General features: G+C 37.5%; 1 protein-coding gene across 1 annotated transcript in view; it reads right to left on the bottom strand.

The window, feature by feature from the left end:
• The window catches only part of LOC122816780 (cytochrome P450 2K1-like), a 237,190-nt gene that overhangs the window by 193,162 nt on the left and 19,932 nt on the right, over positions 1-24,096 (bottom strand). Inside the window, exon 3 of the mRNA XM_044089797.1 lies at positions 7,104-7,253. Within this exon, the coding sequence (XP_043945732.1) occupies positions 7,104-7,253 (150 nt within the window). The remainder of the gene's footprint in view (positions 1-7,103; positions 7,254-24,096) is intronic.

Here is a 24,096-nt window from a genome sequence, read left to right as displayed (position 1 = left end):
AATATGCCTCAAACAGTAACCTCTGCCATTGTAAGCACTTATATGCCATCACATTATATTCAAAGTCCCGCAGCTTTTGTTTATAGGTTAAAAGTAAATCATTGTTACCATTATCCTCAGTTGTAGTTAAAGTTCTTACTTCACTCATGCCAGTGACGGTCAGTAAAGGATTAATATCTACATTCACTATCTCACCAACAGTCTTGAGAAGTACTGTTGTCATCCTGTTCTAAATAAAGGTAGTTCAGTATCCAAGGTTAAAAAAACAACTCTAGGTACCTACCAACTGCTGTAAACAGCCAAAATCTCCACAAAAATCAGCAAGTTGGTTTTAAACCAGTCCTCAATACAGCAGCAAACAAAGTACAAGAAAAGAAAGAGACTTTTATTAAAATCGCAAGTTAAAACTTCTGACACAAAGTCAAAACTTTCACCATCAAGGTTTTCCTCAGAAAATGAAGAGATGAAGTGGATATTACATATGAGAGCCCACATACCCCCCCAGACTCAATGATTATTTTACTTTAAAATCTTACTTGAAAGTGTTACATCAGAAGGCTTAAATGACTGTCATGTGACTTTAAGTATTTAAGTTGTGTGTGTTTTAATTGATTTGTATTCGCCTGAGGAAGTCTTGATGGTGAAAGTTTTGACTTTGTGTCAGAAGTTTTAACTTGTGATTTTAATAAAAGTCTCTGAGTGTTTCCAGTGCCTCTTTTCTTGGACTTTGTTTCCCTTGCATATATGTGTTTTAATTGTTTTTTTTCTTGTTTATTTTTAATGTTCAAAGTTACAAAACTTCGATCATATGGTCCTGACTATATGAGTTTGAAGTTTTATAATTTCAATTATTCAATGTAGATACATACACACACATATATATATATATATATATATATATATATATATATATATATATATAGTTGCAATGCATTCTATAAAATGCAGTTTGCCAACAGCTGCTTTTGTTCTCATAGGTTATTGAATACACTTTTGATCAAGTGGGAGAAGAAGTGAATCTCAGAAAAATGACTTTATTCTTTCTGTGTTGTTTCCTTGTAGGTCATGGTTGTGCATTGTATAATTCAGGTGGTATCAGGCAGACTCCCCACATTAAGCAATTGCTTTATGTGTTTTTGTGGTCTTTTTTATTCTGATCACAAAAAGAACATTCAAATGTCTACGTAAGAAAAGAAGATTATTGGTTAGCAATATACACTGTCATGGTACCAATTCTTTGGTAAGCAGTATTCTGTAATACCCAATTGCAGAAATAATAGCCAAATATAAACAAATAAAAATGTTTCCTTTGTTTCACATAACTGCAAATATCAGAAGTTGGATTCAAGTGCAAACAAGAGGAATATTTCAATTAAGCTTCCACGACTGCAGATCTGTTAAGCCTGACATGTTGTTTTTCATGTTGTTTCCTAATGTGTCACTACACTACATCCTAATATTACACTATCATTACTGTGCAATCAGCGTTCAACATTGACAAATGCTTGTCTGCAATGTTTTTGACAGTGCATGGATTTTTCCTTTTATTGTGCTTTAATAAAATTCCATTCTCCTTTGTCCCATAACAGTCTTGCAGTCTGGAGTTTCCACTTAACCAATATCAACTCCTGTAGATGGGACTTCAGATCATAGTGTCTTAGGAATTTCACACTCTGCCTTTCCTCAGTGGTGTCCTGTGTTTTTAGAATTGAAGCATAAATTGTGTGAGACTAGAACACACAGCCTTCTAATCTTCCTGGATCAAAAGTAAGGATACTACCTCTCAGTCCTTTCGTTAAGTTGTGTTTTATATTTTTATAATACTTTCCATCCTCCTACTTAATGAATTTTATCAATATAACACCCTAAAAAAGCTTGCTGTTTACCCAAGATTCACACTATTTTAGTGAGCAAGTGACTGCAGCAGTCTGTTGAGAGAAGCAGCAGTCAGCTGCGCATGTATCCTTACTACAGCACCTGTTGGATATGAACCACCTTTGGGTGGCGGTAGTCGTGCAGTCGTAATGGGTGGTATATAAAACTGCACATATAAATGGAGTGGTCACAATATATGATGAACTGAAAATGTGTAATAATCAAAGTATGTTGCATTATACAGACTGTTGCTACTAGCCAGTGAGAGAATGTGGAGCATATGCAAAAAAATCTGAACTAGAAAGTATTTTGGTCAGGCCATAGACATTAACATCAAAACTGGAATTCACTGTACCAAAACCAAGTGATATTCTAGTGTGAATACCTCAGTGAGGCTTTACTCCCAAGTATTTCACCTTATCTCAAGGTTATATGATTAACTTCAGAAAAGTTTTAGACTCATGAAAAAAAAAACATTACCAGGGGGACTTTTTATAGACTATATTTTTATCAAAATTTACTTTTGGCATGCATTATAGCTTAGAGTACTCAAAGATGAACTGCCTGTGATGAAGTTATATTACATAAAATAATATAAGTAATACATTCAAAAAGAGCAATGTAGATTCAATTCCAGTTGTGGAACAAAGATCAGGTCTTACTCTTTGCACAAACCTTGGATAGCTCAGGGAAGTAAATTAGACAGTATCCTTTATGCCTTTTTCGAATTCTTGGAAATGACATATATCTGTATACCTTAAAATGTGTTGTGGGAAATTCTACAATAATAGGGAGTCCCGGGACCACACTGCTTGTCATTTAGTCCCTGTACTCAAGCAGCAAGAATCTGCCTGCATTCTTCACATAAAGTTGAATATGTTCAAAACTTGCAAATTACTTTGTAAAGACTGATTTTTCTTGCCTCCACTCTGATTTTCATGGACATAGTATCATGACATAGCTAAGATCAGGAGAATATCCATTGTTAGGAATGAAGATTAAACTTTTGCTAGCTTCAGCTGATTATGTCCTTTTAGCCTCAAGTGACTGTGATCTCCAATTTGCACTGGCTAGGTTTTCTGCTCAGAATGAAGTTGTGATGAAAATCAGCATCTCTAAATCATAGCTCACATTTTGTTCTGGAAAAAAAGAGAGTATTGTGCTATGTATCTGTGGGGGAACAGTTTGGTTTTGGAGTCTTGTTCACAAATCAAGACAGATGGCATCAGGAAATGACCAGTTGATGTGCACAGCAGCAGCAGCTGTACTACAGATCTTGTATTATAATATGACTGTGAATTGAGAACTACATCATAGGAAGAAGTTTTATGTTCCTGACCATACCAGTGATCACCAGATATGGGTAGCAAGTAAAAGGATGAAATCTCAGTTACAAGAAGGCAAAATTAGGCTCCTTTTCAATGTAGATGGGCTCATTAACCCTAACAGAGTGAGGAGGTCAGCAATCCAGAACGATCTCCAAGAACACCTTCTGATACTCTGGGTAGAGATCAGTGAAGTAAGGTAGTTTGAGGACTTTATAAGTTTACCATGTGGAAGCCTCCCACAAAGGTATGGCCAAACAGCCATTAGGAGGAGGCTCCAGGGCTACTGCATGGCAATTTGGAGGGATTATATCTTACAGCTTACCTAGAAGCACCTAGTTACCACACATGATAAGCTTTAAACTGCTGGTAGGGATAAAGAACTCTTGAATACCCTTCTCAGCTTGCTGCCTCCACACATCTTACCAGGAGAAGTAATTTAGAAAATGGATGGATGGATGGATGGATGGATGGATGGATGGATGGATGGATGGATGAATGGATGGATGGATGGAGGGTTGGCTAGATGCCTGCCTAGCTGACTGGCAGGATGAATGCATAGATGGGTGGGGATATTTTGGTTGGTTAGATGGAAAGCTGGATGGATTTTTGTAAAGGTTGGCTGGGTGCATTGCTGGTTAACAAAATGGATGGATGGTGTAAAAGACATGTGAGTGGACCAGATATTAATTTTCCAACTCCATATTGAGAAAAAAAGAATTAAAATAAACCAACTACTGTATGAATCTCATAGGATATCTCACTGTTTTTCACAATAAGCAGGGGCAGCAACTGGCAAAAGAATCCTCTCTGTACAGTTAGAACATAGTCTCCAAATAATCACTGCAATTTCCACTAAAAACACTATTGCACTACAAACAATCTCTAACAAAATCTTTAATTTTATAACTACCTCTCCAAAAACACTACTGTGCAACAGTCAAACAATTTTCTATAAGGATGACGTCTCTTGAAACTTTTACATAAAGGCAATTTTATACTCTTTGCAGCCAAACTCTCTTCCACCATCTCTACACATTCCTATAAGCTTTGGAATTAATCACAGCCTGGCTCTATTCTTCATTCCCAAAAAACTAGACTGAAATGTACTAACTAGAACGTTTCCATTCTGGTCCCCAAACTTTGGCAGTCACTTCCCAGCTACATTAAAGACCTTATTAAATACACAAATTTCCTGTCAGAACTTAAATCCAATCTAAGCAAGTGAAATTAATGTAAGTGTTACTCCTCTAAGCATAACACGTAACATGTATCTAAATTCTAACTACCACTTATATCTCTTCCCTTTCTCTCTAAGAAAGCCATGGACAATTTGTAGACATTTAATAATTTAAAACTTATATTGACTTACTGTGAATACTGTTTATTTAATACATTACTTATCACATCATTTTGTATTCAAAGGATTATTATTGTCTGTTACAAAATGGCGCATATAGATTGCAGACATTTATTTATTTATTTATTTATTTACATTTGTTGACCGGGTGTGTCCGACTGGACGTAGGCCCATTTTCAGCAGAGGCCTAGGGAGAAAAGCTCCACAGTTAAAATATGCAGACAGTAGTTACATTGGATTTACATAGCAATTAACAATTTACTCAACATAGGAATTAACAATTACAAACATAGTTACAGATGAAGAACATAGTACATTAGTAGACAACTAGAATCTTTATCATCTGCAAAGTACATAACAGACATTAACAATTGTTACATTAAGAAGTTCCTGCTGTATAATAAGTAGTTAGGCATATGAGCATCCGAGCTTGCTTAATCAAGGTAGTTAGTGCGGTGGAAAGAAAGGTAGTTGGTGGATGGGGTGGGTGATATTAGAGGGGGAGTTGCAAGGGCATAGCCAGCATGTTTTTAGGTGTGCTTTTAGTAAAGTTTTGAAGTGGGTGCATGATGGTACGGAGGTAATTGTGGGTGGGAGGGAGTTCCATAATTTGGCTATGGTGCAAGAGAATAGTGCTTCACCAGCAGAGTTATTGGCTTTAATGACCTGTAAGTGATTTTTGTTGCTAGATCTTAGTGGCCTGGTGGTGCGATAGGGTTGGAGTAGATTCTGGATGGATGGGAGATTTAGTGGATGGTTTACTAGTTTGTGGGCGAGTGTGACTTGATGCCATTGAAGGAGGTGAGAGAGTTCAAGCCAGCCCAGTTCAGCAAGTGAGAGACAGTGGTGACTATGGTAGGATGCCCCTGTGGCGAATTTGACAATTTTGTTGTAGCAGGTCTCTAGCTTGTTTAGATCGCATTGCCTTAGGTTGGTATATATTGGAGAGGCATAAAGTAGGGTGGAGATAAGGTGGGAATTTGCTACTGAAATCTTTGCTGCATTGGTGAGAAGTTGCTTATTTCTGTATAATGTTCCTAGTTTTTTGTAGACTTTTTTATGGTCATGGATATATGAATGTCAAATTTTAGTTTATTGCCTGTTTCCACTGCTAGCAGTTTGGTGTGTTCTGTTGGGTGTATAGTGGTGTTAACTTTATCTGTGATATTAAAGTGAGAGTTGTGCTGAGTATGTTTGTTGGGTTGGAAGATGAGTAGTTTAGTTTTGTTTGGGTTGAGTATTAATTGGGCATTGGATAACCAAGTTTTAACAGAAGAAAAGGCTTCCTGTGTGACTTTTTGCAGTTTGGGTAGGGACTGGGCTGAGCAGATGATGGTTGAGTCATCTGCGTATTGTATGAGTGTGCCATGTTTGGTGGCAGAGGTTAGATTATGGGTGAAAATAGAGAAGAGTAGGGGTCCAAAGATGGATCCTTGGGGAACCCCTATAGAGACAGGTAGTTGGGGAGATATGTCATTCTGCCATACAACGGATTGTTGGCAGTCAGACAGGTAACTCTGAAACCAGTTGGTGACTGATTGAGAGAAGGATAGGTTATTGAGGACAGAGATGAGTTGTTTGTGTGGGACCATGTCAAATGCTTTAGATAGGTCTAGGAAAGTAGCAGAGGAGAGATAGCCATTGTTTTATGCTGAAGGATAGTGTTAGTAAAGGAGAGTAAGGCAGTGGTGGTGCTATGTACATACGTAGGTACATATTGTCTTAAAGCTTATTCTGACTTTCTTGCAAATACTCTTTGTCCAATACTTTACTTATACTACTTATTGTATTTTTGTGATACTGTGGATATGCAAATAGTTTTACTACCCCACAATGCAGGTGTTTAGGAGGCTGGATGTATTAATAAATAGGTGGATGAGAAACAGATGCATGGATGGATGGATGGATGGATGGATGGATGGATGGATGGATGGATGGATGGATGAGATGAAAACTTGATGGTTGGATTTTTGACTGGTAAGCTGGCTGGATGAGATGAAGAATAGGGGGGTAGATATTTATTAGGAAAATGCATAGATGGATGCAATGAAGGATGGATTGGTGAAAAGGTGGTTGACAGCATGGATAGAAGGATCGATGGATATCCTTCAGTGTGATCAACTATGCGTTCAATGTAGTATGATATATATATATATATATATATATATATATATATATATATATATATATATATATATTTAAAGCAAATAATAGACTTTGAGCTGACCTTGACTCATGGTGACGACCCTATAGGGTTTTCATGGCACATTAATAAAGTTAATTGCCAGGCCTGCTGCTGCCCAGTTAGATTTCAAACCCAGAGCTACCAGTTAGTAATCCTGCACCTTAACCTCTGAGATATCAGATCATGTAGATTTTATTGAATATTTTTTATAATATGGTTAACAATTAAAGAAAGTAATAGAAGATTAATTCTAGACACATTTTTTCTTCATTACTTTATATTTCACTTTTTTAATTCATTCAGTAATGCAACTTGAAATATAAATGTAACATTTTTGATCCATAGCTGAATGACTTACCTTTAAAAGATTCAAAAACCTTTATCAGAGCTGTACTTTCTTCCAGAATTCTGTGTTCAATGGTCTTTTTACCCATTCCAAAATCTCTAAGCGTGGAGAGTGCAAATCGTCTCATCTGCTTCCAAGATTCTCCATTGGCAAAAATGATACCTTTTAAGAAAGAAAACTGCAATCAGAAATTAAAATATTTTTAAAATATAGTTTATTGATTGATAGCTTATGGCAATATGTAGCTTTGTTTGGCTTTCCAATTCTTAAGGCAGTTAAGCAGATAAACATTCTCTGTTGCCAGCACAGAGATACTGCATGGCAAAGGAAAAATGACCCAAAAGTTTGTAGATTTGGATATAAATAGTGTATATAGAAATGTTATAATTAATTTTAGACAGCATGTTCCTTTAACAGTAGAAAGAAGCTTTTCTGTGTTAAGCAGAGCAGGGTTACTTAATGAAGCAATTAAAGTTGAGAAAACGTAGTGCTGAATAAAGTCCCTACTGAGTGTTGTCTGCCTTCTTGGGGGTTGATTTCTGGAAAGCAGCTCTCAAAAACAATAAAGGAAGACATGGAACAAGATGTCAGAAGGAAGCTGGAGGAAAATAAAAATGGCAAAGGTGAAGAAGGGGAGCAAAGACACTGTAAGGGAACTCAAGGTCACTGCTGTTACAGGAATTTAGAAGAGAGTTACTGGGAGGTTCAGAAGGACAGAGACTCACTGAAATGATTGTAACCAAGCTATATATGCTGTGTTAAAGTTACTTGCTGTGAAGATTTTGGTAAACTATGACTTTTCTTTTGAGGAGAACAAGCATTTTTATATTTTGTGAATAATAAATCACAGCGTTTTCTAAGACTAGAGCCTTTGTTTTTATGTTGGTGTTTTTGCCACACTTTTTTTATGCAAAAGTCCTGCGACAATACTTATCACCACCAATGTAATGAAGTAGCTCATTTAACTATTTTTCCTTGAGGTGAGAGCAGTAATCCCAGTAATCCTATGGTATGTGCTGAAGGTATTTTTTCCTTAGCTAACTGTACATATGTGTTGATTCATTATCAAACAATTACTGCAGATCATCACTGCTGAAGATGGTGGCAGTGGTCAAATTAATGGCTACACCAAGGACAGTTACACTACTAAAACAACAAAGCATAGAGAAGGATGTAGAGGTGTAGCTTGTTGCCTTTAATTAGTATGTGCACCGGGAAGTATGGGATAAAGCAAACTGAGCCAAGATCCTTTTAGCCCAGCTGACCAGAGAACCACTGAAAGACCTTCATCGACATAGAAAAGACTGAGTATCAGGACTATGTAAAGGTTAAGAAGGCATTACATGATGGATCAGTTGTTACCTCAGAGACATAATCTCTAATGTTTCATAATGGTGCTTTTCTCAAAACAAAATTGTAAGATCACTGCTATATAATTTAAAACATATAATTATTGCATGGTTAGATCCTGAGGGTCAACATGCTAAACAATGGTAGAGATGCTAGTCATTAGCAAATTCATGAGATCTTTACCTACATCTTTAAGATGCAGGTTTGTCAAACTGACTCTATGGACTCTGAACGGTTGGTTGTAATAGCAGAAAGATTGCTATTTCAAGAAGAATGTTCTTCCAAGCAAAACAAAGCTCTGTTAAATGAATGTATAGTAAGTACCTTTAAATCAGTCTCTCTCTCTCTTTCTCTCTCTATCTTTCTGTCTCACACTCTGGAGTTTTCTACCAGAATAAGTTCCAACTTTTTCCAAGGACTTCCTGTACTGTAGCTGATTGACAATGGATTATTTTACAGTTCTGCTGCAATGTTAACTAACTGCAATGAGTTATATGGGGTTTGGGAGCTACAAGGACGGATAGATTAAGGCAGCATGGTCACACTGATAAAAAGGCAGTATCTATCTATCTATATATATATATATATATATATATATATGTATATATATATATATATATATATATTAATTAGAAGAAAGCTCTTGCTAACAAAGTAAGTCCAATAGTATGCATTCATGGATATAAGAGAGTGTACCCTATTACAAAGCCAGAAATACAAACTGTGATTGGGGAAGTAGTTCATACTATTGTTATAATACCCAATTTAGTATGTGACATGATAGTAAGGAAAGAGTTTCCCACTATAGAGTTGTGAAAGCAGTGAGAATAAGGTAGCAGTTTTCACAGACCACACTATCAGTATGGTGAATGGAACCATCAAGTAAATAAAACTGCAAACATACCGCTTTAAAAATTTGGAAGGTTGAGAACAGTCACAATAGCATTCATTGTAGTGCATGAATCTAACAGCAGTCAGAGCGTAGTTGTACTAAAGATATAAAACTGTAGTTAATGATACAAAGAGAAGAAGAGCCTATACATAAAGAGATATATCAACATCTAGCTATGGCAGAGTAGGGCCAGAAAAAAGGAAGCAGACTACTAAGCATAATATTGTCTTTGTAGCCTTAAAGTGTTGAACAGCAGGGAGAAGAAATGACTAGCAGAAGAAAAGAAAAGACAGCACTCACTGAAAGGGTGTATTCTAAGGAAATGTAGTTAGGAAGTATGGAAGATCTTTTCTGATACCATACTGAAAGGAAATTCTTGGAAATCAACTGGGTGCTATCTTCACTATACCTTCTCTGTAGGAGTTTATGCTGGTGACCAACCATGCCCTACTAATGTAGATAAATGAACTGCAAGATGAAAACATGAAGCTATGTAGGTGGAGTCTATCTTTACAGCCATTCAAGTTCACAGTACAGCACAGACCAGGCTTGACTCAGCATAATGCAGATGGACTGTCTAGGGATCACATCTCATCTAGTGAGCCTAAACACCAAGGATTCCAAGTTTGGGGTGAAGTATCAATTTGTAGCACTGCACAACATTGTGTAGTAGTTCCCACTGAGTGGTGTGTCAAATTAATTGAAACTGACATGAAAAGGATGTATATAATTTCACTGTAAATGGTGAATACAAAACTGTTGTGTTGGTTTTTTTATTGCAAATGAAACTGTTACATTAAATAGAGATATTTCTTTAAGAAAGGCAAGAAGCTAGCTTTGTTGCTTGGAGTAACTTCTCACAGATTGATTGATTAATGAAGCCTACCAAAGGTGCATAAGAAGAATGGCTGAAGTCAGCCAGTTAGAAGTTATTGGTCCCCCTTAGATGGAGAGATTCACCCAGAGTAGCAGTTTTGGATAAAGCATTGCAGAATAAGGACTAACATGGGAGATAACATCAGAATGTACCTGGACATCATTCCTGCAATATAAAACAGAAAGAAAGAGTGTTGGTAGGAAGTACACACAGACTTACTAAGAGATGCTGTGTCCCTGCTGTAAAAGACTATTTTTAAAAATACTTTGTATTGTTTTGTCATTCCATATGATTATTTGGGAAGAACCTGGATTTTTTCTGATGCATTCAATACCATCACATTATTTAATAAATGGTTGTCTCTACTGAATTTCATATTCTTTATACAAACACACACACACACATGCACACGCACACACACACACACACACACACACACACACACACACACACACACACACACACACACACACACACACACACACATATATATATATATAAATTTATATGTATGTATATATTTTGCTCTGCTTAAATCCATTGAATGCTACTTTTGTCAACATGCATAATGTCAACCCAAATTATTCTATGTTATGTATTTTAATACACTACTATGCATGGACAATGAATTAATGCTCGGCACTTGCAAAACTTAAAAAATAAATAAATAAATAAAAACAAAAGAAATCATCAGTTTTTGCAGGAAGGCTTGCCCCCACAACCCCTGCTAATTATATATTCGGACTCCAAGATCATACAAACCCTGGGGAAAAAAGTACATTGCCCTACCCAGGGATCATCAATCTCACATACCTATCAACCATCTGTTTAGTCAACCAAATTGTGTCGATTAAATAGATGTCAACCAAAGTACTATTCCTGGGAACCCTACTCAGACACACACACACACACACACACACACACACACACACACACACACACACACATATATTTTATATATATATATATATATATATATATATATATATATATATATATATATATATGTATACAGTGCATATATATGTATGTGCATGTCTACTTCAGAAGACTGAATCCCAAAAGACTGAAAATTCAAAATACTGAATGATGGAATTTGCCCCTTCACTACTGTTGTGCAATCTTGGAGTTGGTATATATAGTTAGCAGGGGGTGTGGGGGGTGCAAAAATGTGTTCAGTAATTTGAATTTTCAGTCTTTTGGAATTCAGTCTTTTGGTTTGTCAGTCTTCTGAAGTAGACCCATATATATATATATATATATATATATATATATATATATATATATATATACATGGGTCTAGGACACATGCTCAACTAGCATGTGTCCGAATCACAAAACATCGAACACACATACACGAAAGCACTTAACATTGAAAAGCGCTTCTGTGTATGTGTAGTTAAAAAAAAAATCTACGTTTCTGCAGGGGGGTTTTGCCCCCCTGCACCTCCACCTCCCCAACTTTAATATTCTCACTCCGAGATCACACTACAGTGGGGAAAAAGGAATTTTCCCTTACCCACACTGTAGTCTGATCTACGAAACAGGCACACATACACGGAAGCAATTTTTGATGTTAAGCGCTTTCGTCTATGTGTGTTCGATGTTTTGTGATTCGGACATATGCTAGTCGAGCATGTGTCCGGATCCCATATATATATATATATATATATATATATATATATATATATATATATATATATGTGCGTGTGTGTGTGTGTGTGTGAGTGTGTGTGTGTGTGTGTGTGTATTGTTTTTAAAGCCAGTTTGTGTGAATTCCTGTAGACTGATGTTATAGAGCTGAAAGCAATCAGATAGAAGAGATCATTTGTTAAAGTCTAGATTTCTACAATGAATTCTCAAAAAATGCACTGTCATGAAAAGCACAATGTGTGGACTTTTGGACTTCCTTATGACAGTGTATCCATGGAGTTAATATACATTAGTAAAGGACAGAGAAAGCCTTGGATTTGTTCACTGACCTTGAAAACATACTGTGCTATCAGTGAATAATTCAGTTTGCAGACTTGATGGTTTCTCCATGGTTGCTTGACAGAGGAGTATGAAGTAAGTGTGGTATGGGGAATGAAGTCCTCCCTAGATGTGTAGAGGGTCATATCTCGACCTATAAAAATGGTGGCTGGAAACTTTTATTTTTGTGATGTGCAATATGTGAGGGTGGCTCAGTGGTGTAGTGATTACTGTTGTCACCACACAGCAAGAGGTTCTCTGGTTCGATTCTCGGCTGGGGTGCCTTCTGTGTGGAGTCTGCATGTCCTCCCAGCATTCTCATGGGCTTCCACTCTGGTTTCCTCCCACATTCTAAAAAGATGCAGTAGGTGGATTGGACACTGTAAACTGGCCTTAGGTGTGGGTGTGTATGTGTCAGTTTGTGTGGTGCACCCGCCAAGGAAGGTTGAGCCTTAGGCTAGCAATCTGAGCCTATAAAACCTATAACTGCTGCAGAAACAACAAGTGCTGAAAGGTGCTCATTACCTGATGTACCACTTGGTGTGCTCATGGGAAAGAGAGAGACCATTGTGTGTACTGTGCATACTTCTTCTGATTTCATTGTGACATTCTCTGTGTGACAGATTTATGTAGGAGGTGCATTTAGGTTGTTTTGTTTCTCAGGAATTCATTCATATATGGTTTTCATTCAACAGACTGTATCCAAAGCTGATCAACTATTTCCAACTGTGGGATGGTCTTTCAAATGCACTTTATAGAAAATTATGCACAGCCAGTCTAAGGGTATCAAGTTCTGTATTGTGTGAGATTCTGATTTCCTTATTTTTCTAATAATATGGAACAAAAAATTACAAGTAAAACAAAACAAAAAATACATTTTGCTTAACTTTATACTATAACTTTTAATAATATTGCTATCCACGACACTACACTATGCTGTGTAGGGCAATACAAAGTCAATAGACTGTAGTGGCATTTATGACTCCATCAAGATTTACTGTTCTTTTAGGTTTGTTTTTGTTCGAAGGCATTCAAAAGGACTTTAGCCCAAAGATAACACTGGATTCATCAAAGAACTAAGGTCATAGTTTCAAGACATCTTAAAATATACTGCATTTCTCTAATCTCTGCCTGATACAATACCACTCAGATGTCAGTAGCAACTGATGTTGCAACTTCATATGGCATATTGTCATTCAAAAGACAATTATATTAGCCTGTTGTAATATTTGATGAAGTCAGTACTCAGTGAAAAACAATGTCTTTGCACATATATAGCTCAGTTCATGGGCAAACTATTGTTTGAATGCATTCCTAATATCAGAATATGTGATACATATGTTTATTTTATTTTCTAAAGTATCGTTATTTATTTATTAACTTGTTTGTTCATATCTGATAAGTGGGTTTGGTTCACTTAAACAGTTCAGCTCACGGCTAAGCTGTCAGGTCTTATCAGCTAAGTGTATTACAGATGACAAGGCACATGAGTTGGCAGAGATAGCAGTTAGAAAGGGACAACAGTTGGCATAATGGTTAAGGTCATCTCCTCCCATGCACAAAGTACAGAGTTAAATCCTGACCTCCAGCCAATGCCTGTGTGGAGTTTGCATTTCTCTCTCTGTCTCTGTGAGGTTCCTCCCATCTCTCAGAAACATACTGGGTGTTTTTGTCTTAAACTGACCCAAGAACTGAGTTGTAGTGGGCAGCAGCACAGACTCTAGATGGTGTCTACTTGGGGAAGAGTTGTATATACCAACTGCTTTGGGCATTAGCTGTGATGTGCAGTATCCTCTAGATAGGAAAACATGGATCACAGACTGTACACAATAGCAGGGCTAGCCACATAATGATGTAAAAACTTAGCTCTAGGTGATTTGGTGATGTTAACCAATGTTGTTGAAAATGGATGTGGGTATTTGCTGGTGATAAGTAAGATAAAGTTCCGGCCTACTCTGACCTATACCATGATCTATGCTAGTGGTGGTAGTGGTCTCTGTGCTCACATTAGTCAGCAAGTGTGTACCTGCCATAAAGCCCAGCAGTCATGGTTCAATAAGCTACTTGGCAGCCAGTGTCCAGTTGCCCAACTTGGGTTACCCAGGATAGCTCTGTTGAGTGAAAGCTAGGATGTAAAACCAATCAATCTACCAAACAAAAACTAAAGATTACTACACTCAGTATATGTTCACTAAGAGGACACAGTTTGGAAGCAGATGAAATTATGGTAAGGCTGGACATCCTTTGTGTCCAGGATTCAAGATGGAAGGGTAGTTCAGCAAAGCCACCTGGCATGGGATGCAGAGTCTACTAATCGAGAGGAGGGCACACTAGAAATAGTGTGGGAATTGTGGCAAGGGAAAGGCTTCAGAAGACAGTGAGGGATGTCATCAGAATTAGTAAAAACTCATGGAAATCTGACTTCAGGGTAAGGATGGGGCACTGTTCCTAATCTCAGCCTATGCCCTACAGTAGAGTTATGATAACAAAGAAAACAAGTAAATAAGGCTGGGCAACATGGGCTGGACCTGAAGCACATATTAGAAATAATGGATATAAGGACTGCCTAGATGCGCCTTGGTGGGGCAATAGGAATAAAAATGGAAAGGCCATTCTAGACTTCTGTCAGGTAAATGGTTTGATGGTGGCCAATGCATGTTTCACCAAGACTGATAGTCACAAGATTACACACAAGTGTGACCAACATGCAACTCAGGTAGACTTCCTCCTAGAAAGGAAAGGGCACTTGGCCAGAATCAGTGACTGCAAAGCCACTCCAGTGAAACAATTGACCCATAGCATAAAGCACCAGTTGCCACAATCAGCTTCAAGCAATGGTCAAGGAAGGTGCTAAGGTCAACAGAGTGTAGGCAGAAGACTCGGAAGTTGGCTAAAGAAAAAGCACAAGAATTTAAGGAAATACTCAGGGCTCTAGCACCTCAGAAAGAAGAGGAGATATGTGGAGGAGAAGAAGAATGTCAGAGTCTGGAAGGAGCAAGTTTGAGAAGTATGTAACAGATATGTGGCTGAGCCAGGTATAGAAATAAGGTAATAAGGAAAGCTGGTGGTGGAATGCAGAAGTCCAGAAAGTCATCAAAAGAAAGAAAAGTGCAGGAAAAAGTGAGAGATGGAAAAGAAGGGTTAGGGTAAGAAGGAATGCTTGTTGACTAACAATGAGGCAAGAGAGAAGTTGCAGTAGCAAAGAACAAGGTATCAGATGCACACTACCAGCTTCTGGAAAGTGACTCTGCAGATGGTGCAAAGAAATTCTATCAGGTTGCACCAAAAATATAAAGAGGAGAAGATCAAATAGAACAGGTTATACAGATGGACATGTAAGAAGAAGTCAATCTGGTAAAGAAAATTTGAGATAGACAGTAAGAAGGCAAGAGGAAACTACAGCAACCAGCAAAGAGATGGATGGGTTGTGTGAGAGAAGACATGTGACAGTCTAGCATGCCTGTCATAGAATGTAGGAAAACAGCATTAAATTGAGAGTGAGATGGCAACAGTTGACATGACACCCTGACCTCATGTAGAAAATGGGAAAAAGGGGGTTAATGATGATGGTGATATACAGGTATAGATCACTAACCAGATTCCACAGTCAGTTACTGTTTTGGTCAAATACCATACAATAAGCAAAGCAGCTGTGACTGAGCTGTGTTCCACTGAATTAGAAGACACAGAGATTTATAGTTATTGCTTTTCACATCTGTTTTTGCTGTCAATACCCTCATTTATTGGACTAGTGTCCCTCCTCATTCTCCATAGCAATGTGGAGAGAAGATGGGGTGTCCTTTTACAGCATCGTCTTGATGGAGGGGGATGCTTTTCCCTTAATCTCCTCACCTCGAATGGTATGTAGTGATGTCAATGCAATATATTTGCAGGTATGGTGCACCCATTCTTCACTGCAAAAGTTCTGCCTGGGCCCTCTTCTCTTCTTTACCTGATTGAGCTAGATCCCCCAGCTTCCACCAGGATCCTTAACCAGACAGGACAAATCTCTACAAATACACACACACCAGTTATAGAGCAGTTGCAGCAGTGCACACTATGCAGTTATAAGATTAAATATGGCATCAGCACAGTGATAGAATGGAGTCTGCATGTCCTTTTGGGGTCTGTGGATTTTTATAGGCATTTGCATTTTCCTCTCACATTCCAAAGATATGGAGGACAGTGGTTCTGGGTAGCTCACTTTATGTGTGTGTGTGTGTGTGTGTGTGTGTGTGTGTGTGTGTGTGTGTGTGTGTGTGTGTGTGTGTGTGTGTTTGGCCACTGTTGCACACATACCCATACATGTCCTGTGCAGTCTAGTACATACACTTTAACACACATTTCCATATGTGGCCTTTAAAGTACAGTGTTTGCACTCCTACTTGTATCATCTTGCATAGCATGTACAATGCAACAAGTAACAACCTCCATACATCTGCATATTCCGGGAAGCTTGCACAGTCCTTATCACATCTACTTGCATGGGCTGTACAGTTCCATGAACTTCTCTGTGTGCACACATATGCATGACCTGTTAAGTGTGCCATGTGTGAACAGCTGCATATATCTCCCTGCCTAACCTCTACATTCATAAACTCATCCTTTGACATAACCTATCTAGTGTAGTGCACGGATGTCTACACAAATCTTGAGGCATGGCCTGTTCACCCTACTAAGCACATTGCTGCACACATACCCTTCAAGGTTTGAACAATGCAGCACTTGTATTACTGCACACACACGCACACACACACACACACACACACACACACACACACACACACACACACACACACACACACACACACACACACACACATTCATGCAAACACAAAGCTTATGCATGCACAGACATACTACACAACAGAAACACAAGCAGATAGAGACAAAGTGACACAATGTCTTTCACATATACAGAAACTCTGATGTACACACACACACACACACACACACACACACACACACACACACACACACACACACACACACACACACACACACACATTAATTCAGTTTATTACATGCATTACAGTGCACATCATCAGGCATTAACTACTTAGTGAAGCACTGCACTCCTGCATACTTCCCTCTGCAAGGTCCGAACAATGCAGCCCATATACAGTTTCACCCACCTCCTTGCATGAGCCTTTCAATGGAGTGCATGTATTTCTGAAGAAATCCTTATGCATGTGCACTCCTGCAGAGATTCCTATTCAGATTCTCAACAATGCAGCATGTGTCCTGCTGCACATATCCTCATACATGGCCTATAGAGTGCACCACCTGGACTCCTGTACTCATTGCAATGCATAACCTCTACAGTCCTATACATATTCACATGAATGTCTTGTACAGTGCAAGCTATGCATTTATATATACATTTCCACACAGATAGCCTTTCTAATGCAATGTGAGTAGTTGTCCTACATGCACATGAATATGTAGCTGGCACAGCACAGCTCATGCATAGCACATGCAGTTGTTCACACATTCATTTCAATAGGTGAGCTGTACCGAAAACGAAATATACAGCTTCCCAGGCCTAGTTTTGGTAGCAATATTTTTTACTCATCTACCTACATGGTACCACATCCAGCTAATACCTTGTTCTTGTGCAAGTGGTTTAGCAGACTGGGCAAGACTTCACCCCTTTTCTTTCTGCAAGGAGATCCCCCTTTATGTAGTCAGTCTGTCTTCCTTGACTGGTTTTCTACCACCTTGTGCTAATTTCTAAAAACAACCTGGCAAAGCAGCAATTAGAGGCGAACTGAAATGAATGAAACCAAATAGCGTAAACAAAATTTAATTCCCCGCTTTCGTCCGTAGACTTCATCAGAATAAAAAAATGTAACAATAGGATCGTTTAAATACATTCAGGTTAATTGAACAATTTTAAAACTTAATAGCAATCAATGTAAATTGCTGTTTTAATTAAAAAAAGGGTTGACACCATCATTCCTTTTATGGAGATGTAACTTCCTGTTTTTCAAAAAGCATTTGATGTTAACTGCTTCATTAATGCCTGGAAGTTTGTCAGCTTTTAATTTCATTTGCCAAAGGGCTTCTCTTTGTAAAATGTAATTTTTAAAATCCCCCCCTCTCATGTCATTCTGACAAACTTCTAATATGGAAAATAAAAATTTTTTGAAATTGTGACAAATAGTGGAATGCTTGTATAAAGCGTTAGTTAGATCTTTCTTTTTAATATCATAAAGATGTTCTTTAATACGAATTTTCAAACTCCTACTAGTCATTCCTACATAAAAGGCAGGACAAGTACTACATAAACTAATGTATACTAAGCCCCTAGTGTCACAGTTGACGTTGTTGGGAACAGTTAGAATTCTATGGTGAGACTCTATGTTAATATATGGTCCCACAGAAATGTATCTGCATATTTTGCAGTTATAACAACATTGCATACCTTTCCCAATAGTGACAGCTTTCCTGTTGTTGTAAGTGTGTTTATGCTGTAGTATTCTTCTTAAATTACAGGTGTTTCTGGATACAAAAACAGGTTGATCACCAACCACCTTAGATAAATCCAAATTTCCCCTAATCACTGACCAATTTTTTCTAACTAGCTTCTGAATGTGTGTAAGGTCATTACTCATTTCAATAGAACAAGTTAAGTTAGTGTTAAACTTGCCCTTGTCACTGGTGGTATTACCTGTGACTATGCTGTTTTCACTGCCCTGTCCACTTGAATAATCTAACAAAGCTGGATAATTAGTTGTTCGTCTGTTCATAATGTCTTTGCTGGTGTTGACCAGTATTGATTCATGATATCCTCTGTCCTTGAACAGGGAGATAATGAAATCAAACTCGTCGATTAGGTCTGTTAATTTAGAGGTCATTCGACAAGCTCTAATTAATTGCCCTCTGGGGATGTTATTGATTATGTGTCTGGGGTGATTGCTAGAAAAATGAAGATACCCATTTGTAAACGTCTCCTTCCGAAAAATTGTACTGTGGAAACGATTTTCAACATTATCCCACTTTAAACCAACATCTAGAAAGTTAACTTCAAGCCCAACAATTCCTTTCACAAACTTTAAATAACTGGAAAAAGTGTTTGCCTCTGTGACAAAAGCATCAACTGTGTCTTTGTTACCCTCAATAATGAAGAACAAATCATCAACAAATCTACAGTAAAATAAGATGTTATGTTTTTGGTTGAGAAGTGGAATAAACTCCTGCTCCCATTGTGCCATGACAATGTTGGCATAAGCCGGGGCAGCTGGAGAGCCCATAGCCACACCCCGCTTTTGCCTGTAGTATGTTTTCCCAAAAAGGAAAAAATTGTTGTCTAATATGATCTCCAGAAAGTAGCATATAGTGGCAATAGCATTACTGGAAAAACCAGTATAATGGTGATGTAAAAAACTTCTAACTGCCTCAATTCCCTCATAATGGGGAATGCAAGTATACAGTGATATAACATCAATTGTGAAAACGATGTGCTTGTCAGGGTTAAAGGGATTTACCTGGAAATACAGCATAAACACACTTACAACAACAGGAAAGCTGTCACTATTGGGAAAGGTATGCTATGTTGTTATAACTGCAAAATATGCAGATTCATTTCTGTGGGACCATATATTAACATAGAGTCTCACCATAGTATTCTAACTGTTCCCAACAACGTCAACTGTGACACTAGTGGCTTAGTATACATTAGTTTATGTAGTACTTGTCCTGTCTTTTATGTAGGAATGACTAGTAGGAGTTTGAAAATTCGTATTAAAGAACATCTTTATGATATTAAAAAGAAAGATCTAACTAACGCTTTATACAAGCATTCCACTATTTGTCACAATTTCAAAAAATTTTTATTTTCCATATTAGAAGTTTGTCAGAATGACATGAGAGGGGGGGATTTTAAAAATTACATTTTACAAAGAGAAGCCCTTTGGCAAATGAAATTAAAAGCTGACAAACTTCCAGGCATTAATGAAGCAGTTAACATCAAATGCTTTTTGAAAAACAGGAAGTTACATCTCCATAAAAGGAATGATGGTGTCAACCCTTTTTTTAATTAAAACAGCAATTTACATTGATTGCTATTAAGTTTTAAAATTGTTCAATTAACCTGAATGTATTTAAACGATCCTATTGTTACATTTTTTTATTCTGATGAAGTCTACGGACGAAAGCGGGGAATTAAATTTTGTTTACGCTATTTGGTTTCATTCATTTCAGTTCGTCTCTGATTGCTGCTTTGCCAGGTTGTTTTTGGTATTGTGTCACAAACAGGCTTTTTTCTTGGATTAATTGTTTGTATTTGCCTTTTGATGGCTGAAGCAGCGGAGGATTCTTTATTGAATATGACTTTACATCCGACGCCAAGTACTGACGGATGCAACATCAACAGTTTGTTGGTTACTACTTTAATAGACATACAAAATTCGCTCAAGTTTTTGGTGGAAAGAGCGACCGATAAAGAAAGCTTGACTCATGCTTCCAGTCCGGTTGAACCGTTTTGTGAACTGGAAACTGTCATAGATCTCCAAAACACCGCAGGTTCCGGTGAGCAAGGCAGGAAGAGGGTAGTAACTAATGAAGCTACTCGAGGTTCATCTGGTTTACGAACTTACAAGAACACCAAATATTTTTTTGAACCTGTAAATAACCCTTTTTGTCATTTTGACCAACCAGGACAAGGGTTTACTAGTGAGGAATACAACCGCAAACGCGACGGGTTGCTGAAACTACTAAAAAGGTATCGGTCTTTACAGCTTGAAAACTGTTACTTTAAAAAGTGTATTGACTTGAATATAGTGCCCAAGGGACTCCGGTTTTTTAAGTGTCCTAACGGAGTCTCTATTGGGCAACCATTTTTTGAAAAGTTAGTTGGTTTCTTTAATGATGCTGGAAAGAGATTTTTGGAACTTTTAGTGGACAATAACATCGGTAAAATGAGCTGTCTTAGAGATGAGATTACCACTTTGGAATCTTACTTTAGGGAGAAATTAACTGAACTTTCTTTTGATGATTTATTCAACAAGTTATCTAATGAGGTCGAACAACATTGTACTGACGTCATTAATAGGAAGCAGGTGAAACTAGTGAGAGACATTTCTTCATACGAAAATAAAACTGCTTACAATGATTTTGTCGGGTCCTTTAAAAGGAACCATTTTCAGCATCAGGTTCCCACTTCAAATAATAAGCACGTTTTCAATACTGGTGCTTTTTTTGAAGGTAGGAATGCCAAAGAAACCACAGCCCATGACAAAATTTCTTTGGACTCCATTCCACCCACCAGCACTTCCTCTCCTCCTAATGCAGACGTCAGACCTACGGTGACAGAGTCCGCCGATTTTGACAGTAACAACAAGACTGACAGTTCTGTTTCTGATAAAGACAGCTCTAACATGACTACTAAGATAAAATCACATTGTAATGTGAATCCTTTTTTTCAAAAGAAAAACTATGCCAACAAGACAAGTATTCTTACAAGAAGTCGCACCTTCCTGGGGTCGATTTCCTCGGGAGACGAGACTTGAATAAAGACCATGAACATTTTAGCGTAATAAATTTAAGTGGACATTTGTTTACTGACTGTGAGTTGAAAGTTTTGCAGTATGGCTTAAATTATGTGCCTAGTAACAAAGCAAACATTGGCAACACTATATTAGATATTAAGAAATACATTAGGAAGTTGAATTTAGCATACATTACGCAGGATATTTCAACTACGGATAAAGTTCTTTTTAAGCCCTCATCTTTCACACCTAAACTACAACACACTTTAAAAGTGTTTGAGGATGCCTGTATGCAGGATGTTACCAAGTCACTTGAACATAATCATAGATATAGAAGTAATTTAAATAGAGACGAAAGGGAAGCCTTACACAACCTACAGACTTTGAACAAGGAATTAAGATACATGAAAAGTGACAAAGGGGGTAACATTGTAGTGATGAGACAGGATTCTTATAACATTAAAATGACAGACATTTTGAATAATTGTGACGAATATGAGGTTATTCCCTTATTTGAAATAGTAAAGAGACAGAGGTTTATTCATTCTTTACTTTACGATGCACTGATGTCAGGTGACATCAATATTGATGTCTATGATTTTTGTGTGGTGGAAGATCCTAGGATTGGGGTGATATTCGGAATACCGAAGACCCACAAAAATCTTGAAAATCCACCATTTCGACCTATCGTGTCCTCACCCCATTCTATTACAGAAGGTATGGCCATCATCATTGACGGGGCTCTTGGATCAATATTACATCATTACGACTCCTTCATTAAGGATTCCTGGGACTTTTTGATTAAATTGAATAGGTATTTCCAGGTAAATCCCTTTAACCCTGACAAGCACATCGTTTTCACAATTGATGTTATATCACTGTATACTTGCATTCCCCATTATGAGGGAATTGAGGCAGTTAGAAGTTTTTTACATCACCATTATACTGTTTTTTCCAGTAATGCTATTACCACTATATGCTACTTTCTGGAGATCATATTAGACAACAATTTTTTCCTTTTTGGGAAAACATACTACAGGCAAAAGCGGGGTGTGGCTATGGGCTCTCCAGCTGCCCCGGCTTATGCCAACATTGTCATGGCACAATGGGAGCAGGAGTTTATTCCACTTCTCAACCAAAAACATAACATCTTATTTTACTGTAGATTTGTTGATGATTTGTTCTTCATTATTGAGGGTAACAAAGACACAGTTGACGCTTTTGTCACAGAGGCAAACACTTTTTCCAGTTATTTAAAGTTTGTGAAAGGAATTGTTGGGCTTGAAGTTAACTTTCCAGATGTTGGTTTAAAGTGGGATAATGTTGAAAATCGTTTCCACAGTACAATTTTTCGGAAGGAGACGTTTACAAATGGGTATCTTCATTTTTCTAGCAATCACCCCAGACACATAATCAATAACATCCCCAGAGGGCAATTAATTAGAGCTTGTCGAATGACCTCTAAATTAACAGACCTAATCGACAAATTTGATTTCATTATCTCCCTGTTCAAGGACAGAGGATATCATGAATCAATACTGGTCAACACCAGCAAAGACATTATGAACAGACGAACAACTAATTATCCAGCTTTGTTAGATTATTCAAGTGGACAGGGCAGTGAAAACAGCATAGTCACAGGTAATACCACCAGTGACAAGGGCAAGTTTAACACTAACTTAACTTGTTCTATTGAAATGAGTAATGACCTTACACACATTCAGAAGCTAGTTAGAAAAAATTGGTCAGTGATTAGGGGAAATTTGGATTTATCTAAGGTGGTTGGTGATCAACCTGTTTTTGTATCCAGAAACACCCGTAATTTAAGAAGAATACTACAGCATAAACACACTTACAACAACAGGAAAGCTGTCACTATTGGGAAAGGTATGCAATGTTGTTATAACTGCAAAATATGCAGATACATTTCTGTGGGACCATATATTAACATAGAGTCTCACCATAGAATTCTAACTGTTCCCAACAACGTCAACTGTGACACTAGTGGCTTAGTATACATTAGTTTATGTAGTACTTGTCCTGCCTTTTATGTAGGAATGACTAGTAGGAGTTTGAAAATTCGTATTAAAGAACATCCTTATGATATTAAAAAGAAAGATCTAACTAACGCTTTATACAAGCATTCCACTATTTGTCACAATTTCAAAAAATTTTTATTTTCCATATTAGAAGTTTGTCAGAATGACATGAGAGGGGGGGATTTTAAAAATTACATTTTACAAAGAGAAGCCCTTTGGCAAATGAAATTAAAAGCTGACAAACTTCCAGGCATTAATGAAGCAGTTAACATCAAATGCTTTTTGAAAAACAGGAAGTTACATCTCCATAAAAGGAATGATGGTGTCAACCCTTTTTTTAATTAAAACAGCAATTTACATTGATTGCTATTAAGTTTTAAAATTG

The sequence above is a fragment of the Protopterus annectens genome, chromosome 12.part0, assembly GCF_019279795.1.
Source record: "Protopterus annectens isolate FY-2018-M chromosome 12.part0, PAN1.0, whole genome shotgun sequence".
NCBI lineage: Eukaryota > Metazoa > Chordata > Ceratodontiformes > Protopteridae > Protopterus > Protopterus annectens.
Note: the sequence above shows the minus strand (reverse complement) of the source record. Positions and strands in the feature narration are given on the sequence as shown.